At 42.6% G+C, this 14,357-nt stretch overlaps 1 protein-coding gene across 1 annotated transcript in view; it reads right to left on the bottom strand.

The window, feature by feature from the left end:
• The window catches only part of WDR11 (WD repeat domain 11), a 49,660-nt gene extending 39,038 nt beyond the window's left edge, over positions 1 to 10,622 (bottom strand). Inside the window, exons 1-4 of the mRNA XM_054382284.1 lie at positions 10,537 to 10,622; positions 9,145 to 9,256; positions 4,172 to 4,325; positions 384 to 557 (exon numbers count right to left, since the gene is read on the bottom strand). Of these exons, the coding sequence (XP_054238259.1) occupies positions 384 to 557; positions 4,172 to 4,325; positions 9,145 to 9,256; positions 10,537 to 10,622 (526 nt within the window). The remainder of the gene's footprint in view (positions 1 to 383; positions 558 to 4,171; positions 4,326 to 9,144; positions 9,257 to 10,536) is intronic.
• Positions 10,623 to 14,357: the final 3,735 nt, after the last annotated feature.

Consider the following 14,357-nt stretch of genomic DNA (forward strand, 5'->3'; position numbering starts at 1 on the left):
AGTGAGGAGGGGACAGCCTCTTCTTGATGACAAGTGACAGGACTAGAGGAAATGGTTTCAAGGTGCACCAGGGGAATTTCAGGCTGGATATTAGGAAACACTTCTTCACTGAAAGGGTTGTCAAACATTGGAACAGGCTGCCCAGGGCAGTGGAGGCGTCAGCATCCCTGGAGGTGTTTAAGCAGCATGTGGAGCTGGCACTTAGCCCTTCAGTGCTGGGTTGAGAGTTGGACTGGATGATCTTTGAGGTCTCTTCCAACCAGATGTATTCTGAGAATCCATTCTCTCCAACCCATTAGATTCAGTCTCAATGTTAACATTTTAGTTTAACATTTTTCCTGGTCACATATCCAGGTCACACTACTTTATACAAATAAACTTACAAGCTAAGTGCGATGGATCAAAAGGGTCAAATGAAAAAGAGAGGATATTTTCAGCATAACTTTTCTTCCAAAGTTTGGTGCCTGTGTCTGCATTCCACAGTACAATATAGTTAGGTGGATGAATTGCAAGCAGCAGATCTCTAGAAGCATCTTGATTACACAACCACTGCATGTCTGTCAAAAGAAAGAAGGAACAACAGTGAAATAATTTTCAAAACATGTTTGTTCCATTTTAAAAACATTCTTCTTCTGTAATACCTTCTCTTTAAAGAAATGAACAATGACTTGTTTGCTTTGTGTCTTTTATGGCCTGAATTTATGTTTTTAACAAGCAGCAAGAAACTGGGTTACACCTATCTAAATATATGGACACAATTCACATTCTAGCTGAAGAAGTCAGATCTTTTCAGACAGTGAATTCCTATCTGTGGAGTCCAAATGAAAGGAATCATAAACCACCCCAATTAATATTCAGGATAACATCATGAACCATAGCACCATCCCAAATGAATATTTGAGATGGTACTAGTATTGGAGCTGGAAACAAATGTCTTCTCCATTTCAAATACTTTTTAAAACAGAGGCTTAAGATCGAGAGTCAAATGAAACTGACTGTAGCATATAATCAAGAATACAAGTGCAGTGTTGAAATGCCAGGGGCAGTTTGAAGAGCTATGCTTACCAATCATCATGGCTGGGCATCTTTGAAGAATTCAAGACAAATGGACATATGATTTCAGTTAATGAGAACAGAGACACCTCAGTTACTTGAATGGAGTTGTATTAGAGCCACCAAGGTGCTCCCTGGGGGAGTGTTTTAGACAACAGAGTAGATAAGGCAGGCAATGGATTAAGTCACCCCAGTTCAGCTCCTACCACTCACTGCATGACCTTATCAAGTCTCAGCTTCTCTACAGCATGTCCATTTACATCAAGATGTCAAAAAACCTCCCTCCTCCGTCACTCCTGTTTTATCAGCTCAGCTGTTTCAGAGCTGCTAAGAGCTTCTCACTGGGTTTCTGAGGGAAAAAAAAAGGCAATCCATCCACAGCATGTCCTGATCATTTAACACTACCAGTTAACAAAAGGTTAACTCCTTCTCAGATGAGTTTGAATCAAATAATGAGTGCATCACTTTTCTCCTCATTGACACAGTGAAGCACCAGCTGTTATCCTACAAAGCTCTTGCAGATAACACACTGAGAACCTGCAGATCACTCTGGTGCTCCCATCTCTCTATCTGCACTGTTTTCTCCAGGCTTGCAAAAAGCCAGAGGCCCCAGAAATATGGAAAAAAAAAAAAAAAAAAAAAAAAGCTGCTTTTGTTAAAGGTTATCGATGAAACAAATCAAGAGGACAGAACAGAAATTTTAGTTCTGTTGCTTTACTTCTTTCCCCAACCCAGAGAAAGAAATTGGCAGACTGGAGAGCCTTCACTGGGTCTGAAACTTGGAGAAATCTTCCAATAGCATGGTCAAAACCATCAAATATTCAGTGAATTGGTGTAAATAAAAATCAACTTATAACACACACAGACAAAAAGAAATAAAACTAATCAAATTAACTGCAGTCAGTAGAACAAATTTTCAGTGTCCCACTAGCAGACTTAGAATATTGTATCTAGTTTCACAGGATAAATAAAAACAGAGTAATAAGATGATGACCTAGGTGGGTTTTCATAATAATGGAATTCCAAATTAAAAAAAAAACATATACATAGCACAAGCGTAATCACAAGGTTTTAAAGTAGACCAACATAAATTATTCTTAGAAATTCATTGAGATAGTTTTTCAGAGGGGAGAAAAAGAAGAGAAAAAGAAATAGAATTCTAAATTTTACCTCAGAAATAATCTGTAAGCATATTGCTAGTGTGGACAACAGTAGTAAAAAAAAAAAAAAAAACCCAACCAGAAATCCAGAACATGCAGAATTATCCCTCCCAGCTAGTTCTGAAAGAGCTAGCCCAAAGCTGGAAGCAGTCCACCAGTAGCAGGAGCTCAGGCACTGGAAGCAGAGCATCTACAGCAGTGCAGCCACAAAGGTAACCGTGTTCCAGTGCTCCAGCCAGCTCCTGGTCAGCTCTCCTAGAATGGTGCCAGCAGGCAGAAAAGTGCCTACCACAAGAAAACAGAACCAAAACACCAAGCTTTACTAATGTAGGAGGGTACTACTACCAACTGCAAACTGCACCAATGAAAGGAAGAGTAAAAATGCTATTGTGTGATGCAACAAGGAATTAAATCCTGGAACCTTTGATGCCTTTTCCTAACCACCACCTTAACTTTTCCACTGATGAAGCAAAAGCTGCTAACTAATGAAAGGGAATATTTGATGGATGACACTACTAAGAGATAAGCACAAAAACAAAGGAAAAAGCCACTTAATCATTCCTTTCCAACATATTATCTTAATTCTGTTATACCCGGCCAGTGGCCACATCTTCTGTTCTCTACCCTTCATCACAACAATTAGGACAACACTCACATCAAGCCAGGCTTCCAGCCTCTAGTAGCACAAGCAAAAATAAATCTTCATAAATCCTTTCTTCAGTTTTTTTTGTTTGCTTGGTTAGCTTTTTTGACAGAGGTTTTTTTTTCGGTTGGTTAATTTTTCCCCCACAGATTTGTGAAATTCCTGAATGCTATCAAGACTTTCTGGGAAATGGGTAAAGAATCTCCAAACATCCAGCTGCCCAGAACTGTTCGGATAATTATTTTTTGGGGGTACATTGGACATATTCTGGGTATACTGGACACTGGGAAGAAATTCTTTATTATGAAGGTGGTGGAACACTGGAACAGGTTGGCCAGGAAGGTGTGGAAGTCACATCCCTGGAGACATTCAAGGTCAAACTTGAGACAGGGTTCTGAGCAACCTGATCTAGTTGGGGATGTCCCTGCTTACTGCAGGTAGGGCTGGACTAGATGACCTTCACAGGTCCCTTCCAACCCAATGAATTCTATAACTATTTCAGACCTTCCCAGCCGCACTGTGCTACACCCATAAAGCAGAAACAAAAGCAGCAAACACCATCACCAAACTATCTTCTCACAAGAAAGCCAAACCCAGTTATTTATACCACCTTCAAATTTTCTCCTTCTCCTGACTCTTTGCTTTAATCCTTGCATCTTATGTTTACTGATGTTACACTGGAAACCTAAGTCAAAGGTGTCCTACTCAGTTTCAAGTCTTCACACTGCTAGCTCCAACCCTGTGTGAAACCTCCCTTATTTACAAGAGTCTTCTCTGCTAAGACATACACAGCCACTTTTCACATCTTAATATTGGTATGCAAAGAAAAATCTCTTCACTCCTATGAATCAAGACAGCTGCACAGATGCTCTCTAGTTATATTGCAAGTGTATATTATCATGCTAGTACACTCAATGATGGACTAGCTAAATAACTGTCAAGGCACATGTGCATAACCAGAACTCTTAACTACAGCTGGCATTCACGTTCAGGTGCAATGCAAAGCGCACTACATCACCAATTCAAAAGCTGGAAGATGTACTTGATACTGTAAACATTATTTCAATCCATCACATTAATAACAAGATTGGAACGTTTCATCAGAAGGTTCTAGAAAATATTACCAAAATGAATTAAATCTCAGAGCATCTCTCTGGGAGACAGGGAGCCTGCAGAGAAAAGGAGCAGAGAGAGAAGGGAAGTAATCTCAAGAGGAAAATTCAATGGCAGAATTGAGTTTGCCACACCTAGGTGATGGATTTGTAATGATGCTCCATAAAGTAACCTCCACGCAAAGAGCATGCTCTGTCATTACCTTGAATTGGTTTTGCATGTTCTTGTATTTCACAGCGAGCCGTCCCTGTGGCCACATCCCACACAATGATTTTTCCAGTAACATCAGCAGAAGCTAAACGTAAAGAATATGGAGAGCCAATGTTGTGATGGTAATTTTCTTTAGCCCATTTAACCTGAAAAGACAGATGAGAATTGGTCAAAGGAGGCAAGCTGTAGACATCATACTACACGTTTTCCAGATGGCTAAACAAATAATAATTAACTCGACTAAAAAGCATAGTCACAATTAACACTAACAGCCTCTGGGCAATCACACATTTAAGCTACCATCAGTTGTGCAAATGTAAGGTATGTTGCAACAGTGCTGCATGATTGCATGGCTGATATTTTCAGACCAAATAAATTGATAATCCTTGTTCCTGAAGGTTAACTACAACACTCCATAAATATATGCAATATATACAAAAAAACTGACTCAAATATTTAGAAGAAACTAAATGGCAATATTTGAGGTTCTGTCTGCATCTACAGACTTAGAATCACTGATTTCCAAACAACATGGAAGCTTTAAGTTTACAATCCAACTTGTTCATACATCCTAAAACATAGCATTTCCTAATCTGGCAAAAGTAAATATATTGTGTACTGGGGAGAAAGGAAGATTAGTCTTTCTTCTACACAAAATCACTTAGGTTGCAAAAGTCCTCTAAGATCATGAAGTCCAACTGTTAAAACATATATGATGTCTCACATCAAGCTAGTCCTGATACCTGTTACCTTTTCCATCCTTTTCTGCATGTTGCTACTACTGATTCCCACATATCACTTTCTGGTTTGGGATTTTCAGTTGCAAGGGCTTGCAAGTTGGCAATACTCATGAAAATTGCGTGTCTTGAAGTTTGAGACATTCTGTCTGGCACAAGACTGTGGAGATGATAAAGTCTGACTCCTTCCTTATCTATTCAACATGGATTTGTTTTGCAGTCTGCTTTAAAGGTGAAGTTATGCCCCTAGGAGAGGCTGAAGATACCAAAATAAAGAAACCTGTATGCTAAGCTAGGGGGAATTTACCTATCACAAAAAATGACACTTTAGGTAGCTGGCTGTGTTCTTTCACACCTGACAGAGAAAGGGTGAGGCTAAACACACCACTTACTGCAGATACTGGAAGACACTGGAATAACCCCACAAAAACAGAATTACCATTTAGGCACCACTAACTCTACAACATGAATTAGATTTATCACAGCATTCAGAAGATTGTAGCCACCTTTGCACTACCTGTCTCAGAGGTGTGACCAGGATGCATCTCAAGTGTCTAGCTGAATAAATTATACATTGCAAACAGCCTTTAAAGAGCTCTAGTTAAAAACTTGAAGTGTCTTTCTACCAGAATAAGGAAGAATTCTTGGGAGACTCTCCTCTATCTGCAATTTCAGTGATGCAGTTCCTGCTTCCCTGATGCTGGAGACATGCATCAAAACTACTATAAAAAAAAGTAATTACAGAAACCTGCAAAGCTGTCAGTTCTTCAGTTAAGTATGTATTACTCTGCAGCAAATTCCAAGCCTGGAAAGTTTCACTACCCAAGGGAGGAGCTGCCATGAAGTTAGGAACAACAAAAAGGAGACCTTCAATGCAGCCAGTCTCAACCAGAGCTCATGGTGCTAAGCTCTCTTTTCTCATTCTAATCACACTGCTCCAGCAGAGTCCCTACACATGATCCCTCTGCTAAAAAAATTATTGTCTTACTGCTCTCTATCCTGATTTCAAAATGTCTATCTGCTCTCTATCCTGTCACTGACTCTCTATCCTGATTTCAAAATGCTGCAGCACAGGTCAGAAACAGAGAACCAGAGGTGACAGTTTTCACAGTCTCACCTAATTTAAAGCCCCTTATGATCACCTCTTATTAGCATATCAGAACACACACAAGTAACATTTCAATCCTCAAACAAAACACTGTTTCTGTAATTACATTTTCTTTTCTAAAAAGCTACTCTTTGTAACCTTATGATTAAAAAAAATCAGATATAATCCATGACATATAAAGTTATCAGTATCCCACAAACATCATATGGACAACCAGCCTGGATCTGTTTTCACTGAAACCATTACATAGTGCAGGCACAGTTAAAAAAAATCCCAAAGGCCAGAAAGTATTTCAATAACAACAGCTGAACTGACTGCAGAAAGATTATGAAACAATCACTTTTTGTTTGGTTGGTTGGCTGTGTTTTGAAATTTTTCCCAGGTGAAGCAATGGTTCTGTGGAGAGAGGATCCCCTATAGACTCTGAGTTTGCTGATGCAAAGCACTATTACAAAAAGTTTAAGTCAGACACACAGCAGACTTCTTACAGACCTCCCCAGCTTCTTTAGGCTCACAGCATTTACAAACAAAACCACAACTCAGTTTGAACTGGAAAATTTCTTACAAATGCATGTAAAGTTATCTGCAATGATCATGGGCTCAGTAATTTCTCATATGATGTCTACTTCTCAAAGCTAGAAAAAGAATTTCTCTTCATCCTTTCTCCTCACAAATTAGTCATCTCCTTACAGTCTATTTCTGTTAGCAAAGCACCACATAGTGGGTTTGACAAATTATCTTATAAGTTAAATAAAAACTATTTGGACTTTAGCACTTGGTTTCCTACTGAAACCATGTTCCTTCTTGAGGAATATTAAAATGCTATCACTACGTGGATGAAAAACTAATTTTGCTACAACTTGTTATGAAGCTAAGTGGAGATTTTAAAGCAAAGTCATTATTATAGCTTTCACTTCCATACCACTTTCATGCCCTATTTTTTCAATTACAGACATTGGAATTGATTTGTTCATTTTAAAGGGTAGCCTGAAGAAAAATAAGCATATGTTTTACCCAAACAAGCTGCCAAAAGGGAAGCATGGTATTGATTCACAGAGCACTGCTTGCTCCCTGATCGCTGTCATACACATACCTTTGCTCTGAGGTAACTGACAAAAACAATCTCTCCTTACTCAGAGTCAGGTAAGTCACCTCACATTTGTCACCAAAAAGATTATTCCTATCAGTGGCACAAGTTCTAAGGTGACAGCAATGTTTGGGCAACTCTGACAGTCCCCAAAATTCAGTGAAAGATTTGCTCAGTAAGCAAACAAACAAGCTGCAAGAAATCAGCGTTCAGTCTTTGTGGCACCTTAGCATTGTTTTCAAACATGCCACAGCACACAAGCCTCAAGCATCATAAATATTCTATGTATTTCTATTTTGAAACCCAACCAAGTCAGTTTCAAAATTCTCTCTAATCAAGCACAAGTAACTTCTAAACTTTACAACCATTTTTAAAAGCTACAATCCACAGCTTTTGGCCAAGATCTTCACAGCATGGTCAGGGTTGGAAGGGACCTCCAAAGGTCATCCAGTCCAACCCCCTCTGCAGTCAGCAGGGACATCCTAAACTACATCAGGTTGCCCACAGCCCTGTCAAGCCTCATCTTGAATACCTCCATGGATGGGGCACCAACCACCTCCCTGGGCAACCTGTTCAAGTGTTCCACCACCCTCATGGTAAAGAACTTGTTCCTAACATCCAATCTAAATCTGCTCTTCTCTAATTTGAAGTCATTGTCACTGCAGGCCTTTGTAAATAGTCTCTTTCCATCCTTCTTATAGCCCCCTTCAGCTACTGGAAGGCTGCCTAGAGCCCTGTTGAGCCTCACCTTGAATACTTTCAGGGATCTTGTATGGATTTGTATCAGTTTTTACCTACCCAACATTTTCACTCATATTTATTACTATGTAAAAAGTGCACTCAATTGGACTCTTTAGCACAGAAATACATTACACTCTATAAAGACATATAAACCCACCTCGGTAACTACTGAAAGTTCAAAATCACCAAAAAAATGAGTTCTTTAGTATGCAGAAAGACATCATCAGAACATGATGGCTCAGAGTCAGTAAATTATCAAACTCGAAGGCAAAATAATTGTGTTTCATTTTAAAATAGCAGAGTGGCCACATTTGCTATAGTATCAGTGTATCTTTATGAAGATGGTCTGTTTAAAGAAAATTATACATAGGAAAAAATAGCATGCCATTTCTAGAAGGTGCATTCAAACATTTTCTTTACTACAGAAGAAAAATATCCCCAAATCTCCCTACCTAAAAAAACCCAAATCTATCCGAAAAAAAAAAATCTATTTTTCTTCTAAAATAAACCACATCTATTTTTCCTTTTTAAAAAAAAAAAATCTATTTTTCTTCACAGATCACTGCCTGATTTCTAATATAACATTTGGGCTAAGTGCTATCAAATATTTCATTTGCCAGCCAAACATTCTTCTAAACCCTGACTGAGTCTGTCATTCTCCAGAGTGAAAGAAATGTCATATCAAAGAAATGATGTATCAAAGAAATGACCTATCAAAGAAATGATGCATCAAAGAAATGCATGGTATTCCACACTTGACCCAAAGTCAAACCCTCTGAAATTTCAAGTCAAGGACATTCAAAGGAAAAGTACAGCTACCCTACGCTTGAGCTTAAATTTTAACCATTTCTTTCATTCCTAAAATAAAACATTCAGTTTTGTCTGCTATTGTTCCCTTTCTATAGATAAGAACAGAAGTGAAAAATTTAAAGTAACTTTCCAGTTGAATGGTGCACTGGCTACCTCCTCAAAAGGAAAGATCAAGAGATTCATCTGATATTTTGTAATGTTAATTTGAAATTCTGTCCCCACACACTTCTCTGTTCTATAACACTACCACATATTTCTCTGTATTCTATACCCTCTACAAAGATATGCCATCAACCTCAGCTCAAATTTCAGCATGTATGGTTTGATTTACCTGCAAAAGAGATCATGTAACCAACAGGCATTTAACAACAGATTTGATGTGAAAATCACGTGCAATATAATGCCAAGTATTTGCAATGACTTAGTAACATAATATATGCAGTAGAATCAAGTAATATACCTTAAAAAAATGTACATCTCACCTTGACAACACTGCCTTTGTGTCTTTCCAAAACTTGCAACGTCTGAGCAGTATTGGCATCAACAACCAGCACAAGAGAATGACATCCATATGCAATTAAACCTTGCCAGCCCCTGGAAAATCATGTATCATCATCATCAATCAAACAGGAAAGAACAAAAAAAAGAAAGAAAAAAGAGCAAGAAAGAGACTTAATTTTTGTAAGCTGGATGCATGCTACTAGACATGCATCAAGCAGCAAAAATTGATGAAATAAAACTCAAAAGCACTACAAATGCTATTGCTGCAATCTCTGCAATCATTTGGTGATGGAACTCTAAGCTTCTACACAGTATCTCTTTGTCTTCATTTATAAAATTCTCATCTGCAACTTTAAAACAGCATGTAGGAATTAATGAAGTGCACTCCCAAATGTTACATGTAAGCATGCAGATAAGTAATGCATTTGAAATTATATCATTAATTGCCCTTCCCTGTTTTTCTTCTTAGACAAACACAGAGGTTGTGAACAACGATTACAGTAGTAATGGAAATCTACTAAGGCCTATCTAACTTCAGGAGTGGTTAATGAAGCCACTGATGACAACTATATAGCTATGGTGCATGCCAAACAAGTGGCAACAGTCAAAGGAGTAAATCAAGGCTTCAAACTAAGAACTTCCACGTTCACTGCTTGGCAAGATGACAAACCTAAAGGCCACAATTTAAAGAAAAAAGTGACTTGCTTCAGCTCAATCATTTTCTCTCCTGAAGATTCAGCAGTGTAAACTCAGCGTTCGGAGCAACGAACATAAACCACAAAATATGTACTGGCTTTGTACATCAAGCCTCCAAAACACCTGAAATAGAAACCTGAAGTGGCTGCTCTGATCTCTAGCGTGTTGCCCCTGGACCTCTGCTTAGAGAAGTAAGAAGTGGCTGCCAGGAGGGACTGAGCCATGTTCATCTATGGCCTTGGCTTTGCTCCTGCTTGGGATCCGGACAACAGCAACTCCACAGCGGCTGCCTGCCCGCGCTCTGCCAACAATGCACTGGGAGAGGACGCACAATTCAGCAGGAAAGCAGTGCCCAGCAGAAGGGAGCTTGCCTTGGACACAACCATTCAACATACCCACTGCCACTAACAGAAAAAGACCCGAGTATTTCAGTGACCACTGGGATCGCCACCCCTGGCAGCCCTCGGAGCTGGCTTGACCTCGGCGCCTAGGTTCAAAGAGCGGAGCCCCCGCGGGCCAAACAGCGGAGAGGCAAGCCCAACCCACGGCTGAAGAAAAGGAGCCGCAGGGCGGCCCGGGGGGACTCCGCGGGGAAATGCCCCGGGCCACCTTTGCCGCCCCTCTCCCCTCCCCGAACCCGGCAGACCGCCCCGCCCGCCTGCGGCCCGGCCCCTCACCAGTCGGCCGCCCCTCTGTTCGGCGCGCTGAGGGCTCCCGTCAGCGTCCGCGCCGGCAGCTTGATGTTCACCGTGAAGCGCTGCATGGCGAGGCTGGGGAAGGCCGGGCTCGGAGGGGCAGCCCCAGCCCGGGCAGCGGCTGGCCGAGTGCGCCTCGGCCCTGCCCAGCACCGCCTCACAGGAAGCGGTGCCTCGGCGGTGCCGCCTGTCCGTGCCTCCGGGGTCCGCCGGGGCCCCGCGGCTCGGGAACGGCAGTTCCGGGGCAGGCCGCGCGCGCCGCCTCTCGGGGAGCCTGGGCCGGGCCAAGCCCCTCTCAGCACGGCGGCTGTTTGCTGTCCGCCGCGTCAGTCGCCGGTCCGGAGCGTCTGCTTCCCAGCCCGCCCCGCGGTGCCTCCGGGCAACCGCAGAACACCCACTAGGGCCTGGGGATAGGGCTGCTGCTTCGCTGGCTTTCAGTCACGCAGCCTGGAGGGAGCAGCTGAGGGAATGGGGTTGTCTAGCCTGGAGGCGCAGGGAGGCTTTCTCGCTCGGTACGACTTCCTGAGAGGAGGTTGGAGCAGAGCGGGGTTGCGCTTTTCTCCTAAGTAACTACCGATAAAACACGAGGAGACGTCCTCAAGTTACACCAGGGGTGGTTTGGGTTGGACAGTGGGAAAAATTTCTTCCCCAAAATTGTTCTCAAGCCCTGGAACAGGCTGCCACAGAATCACAGAAACATTCTTGGGGCTTGGAAAAGCCCCTCAGGATCACCAAGTCTAACCCTGAACCCTACTCTACAAGGCTCACCCCTAAGCCATATCCCCAAGCACCACATCCAAACCACCTAGAAACACATCCAGGCTTGTGTACTCCACCACCTCCCTGGGCAGCACATTCCAATCCCTGACCACTCTTGCTGGGAAAAAATGTTTCCTAATATCCAGTCTAAACCTACCCAGTGGCAGCTTGAGGCCATTCCCTCTTGTTCTGTCACTAATTACCTGGGAGAAGAGACCAGCACCAGCCTCTCCACAACCTCCTTTCAGGTAGTTGTAGAGAGCAATGAGGTCTCCCCTCAGCCTCCTCTTTTCCAAACTACCCATCCCCAGCTCCTTCAGTCACTCTTCATCAGATTTATTCTCCAGGCCCTTCACAGCTTCCTTGCCCTCCTCTGCCCTGGCTCCAGCACCTCCACATCTCTCTTGTATGGAGGTGCCCAAAACTGAACACAATAGTCAAGGCATGACCTCACCAGAGCTGAGTCCCAGGGGACAATCCCAGGGAAGCGGTGGAGTCACCATCCCTGGAGGTATTTAAAAGGCATGTAGATGTGGTGCTGAGGGACATGCTTTAGTGGTGATCTAAGTAGTGTGGGGTTAACAGTTGGACTTGATGATCTTAAAAGTCTTTTCCAAGCAAAACAATTCTGTGCCTGGTCTGCCATGGCTGCACGAGGAAACCTGTGCATGTTGGCAATGCAGCCAGTGTTCCTGAAACACCTCACCATGCAAATGGCTCCCTGCCAGGTGTATGGATGCTGCAGGGCCTGCTACTAGTGCCAGAAAACTTATTTTATTGTAGTCATTTCTGCTCCAAAGTTACCTCTTACATAGCAAAACACAACAGTGGCAGCCCTCCTGTGGTAACCACGATGTGGCTGCTGCATCCCTCAATCATGGAATCACAGGAGCACAGGATGTCAGGGGTTGGAAGGGACCCAAATAGATCATCAAGTCCAACCCCCCTACCAGAGCGGGCTCATACAATCTAGGTCAGGTCACAGAGGAATGCATCCAGACAGGCCTCGAAAGTCTCCAGAGAAGGAGACTCCACAACCTCTCTGGGGAGCCTGTTCCAGTGGTCTTGACCCTCACAGTAAAGAACCTCCCCCTTGTGCTGAGGTGAAACCTCCTGTGCTGCAGCTTACACCCGTTGCTCCTTGTCCTATCACAGGGAGCAAGTGAGCAGAGCCTGTCCCTCCTGACACCCAGCCCTCAGATATTTATAAACATTTATTAAGTCCTCTCTAAGTCTTCTCTTTTCCAGACTAAAAAGCCCCATGTCCCTCAGGCTCTCCTCGTAAGGCACATGCTCCAGTCCCCTAATCATCCTCGTACGGTTTGGTTTGGGTTGGAATGGACCTTAAAGATCATTTAGTTCCAACCACCGTGCCATGGGCAGGGGCACCTTCTATTAGATCAGGCTGCTCAAAGCCTCATCCAACCTTACCTTGAACACTTCCAATATACATTGCACCCTAAGGCATCAAGTCCTACCTAATGCACCCATCTTCCATCTTGCACCCAAGCTGCCACTCATGCTTGGCAAGGCCACTCTGGCCAATACATCCAGCAGCAAGAACACTGCACATTCACACTGGGGCACCCCGGGCTGCAGAGCACTGAAGCATCCAGAACTTTTCCCTGTGCCCCACAGCATTAATAAGATGGCTTGAATAATACAGTTCCAGGCACATTACTTGACATACATGCACTGTTTGGAGGTTTATTTCTTTTCAACCTAGCTAATAATTGTTTGTTATTTTTCATAGTGAAAAAGATGCCACTAGATGGCCAAAGATGGCAAGATTGTAGTGCCAGCTATATGTTTTTGCAATGCTGCAGTGTCACTTTGTCACAGAAGATGCAATACTGCTATTCCTCTGATTTTTTTTTCCCGATACCTTTTCCAACACTCTCATACAGAAATCTGCTCCTGAAACACACTGCATTGCTCAATACCATTTTCAAGTCACATTAATATTGAAACCTGTTCTTCGAAACCTGTTCTTCAAAACCTCCTCTTAAAATCTCTTGCTCTGCTCTTAAAGCTGAAAAAGCACTGCTTGAAGAAGTAGCAGGCTTTTTGTTCCTTTTTCTTTCCTGCTATATGAGGACTGTAAGATCTACACTTCCAGAGGTCAGTTTTGCAGGAGCCTGAGCCAGACACTAGCTTCATTAATTTCAGGGTTTTTTTGCTAATTCTGGCTTTTTACTGTGTTCTTGGCTAACCTGCTGCTGCTCTAGGTTTTGGAGGGGTTTGGTTCTTTGCTTGTTTTTTTGGATTTTGAGAAGGGTGCTTTGGAACCTTTTTTTGCACAACAGAAGCAGGGTGTCTTCTTAACAGTTTTCCATCAACTTTTTTGGTATCAGAAAACCATAGAATCTTAGAATGGTCTGGGTTGGAAGGGACCTCCAAAGGTTACCTCGGCCAAACCCTCTGCAGTCAGCAGGAGCATCCTCAACTAGATCAGGTTGTCCAGAGCTCTGTCAAGCTTCACCTTGAGTATCTCCAGAGATGGGGCCCCAACCACTTTCCTGGGCAGCCAAAGGGTAAGCTAAATGCTTGAAAGAAATAGATATTTTAAGGTGGTTAAAGATAGGGATGAAGGTAGCAGAAAAAGATAAATAAAAGAGAAAATCAGGTTGAAATTTGGTTGAAAAATTTGGAATCTAAGAGTGGTTTTCAGGGTCAGATAAGGTAAAAATCAGGCTGCATGAGCCGGACCAGTATGTACTTAAGATTCATCAGAGGGTGAGAGAGGAGATGAGGAAGAGGTCTGTGAGCAGTGTCAAGGAGCACTGGAAGATCTGCAAGGAAAAAGAATGTGAAATGTTGGGGGAAAGAAGAGATGTCTTGGAGGAACTACGTGTGAGTCCTGGGGTCCATCTGTAGGTAGTCACTGACCCAGAGACTGATGCACAGCAAATGGATGTGAACTAAAGCCAGAGATGCTCATGGTTGCTTTGAGCTGGTTAACAGTATGCCCTCTTTCACCCCTTACTGTAAATTCAAATCTTTGCCAAGCAAGAATGCAAAATACATGAAGGCACTTAGTCCTC

Source organism: Indicator indicator, chromosome 7 (assembly GCF_027791375.1).
Source record: "Indicator indicator isolate 239-I01 chromosome 7, UM_Iind_1.1, whole genome shotgun sequence".
Classification (NCBI taxonomy): domain Eukaryota; kingdom Metazoa; phylum Chordata; class Aves; order Piciformes; family Indicatoridae; genus Indicator; species Indicator indicator.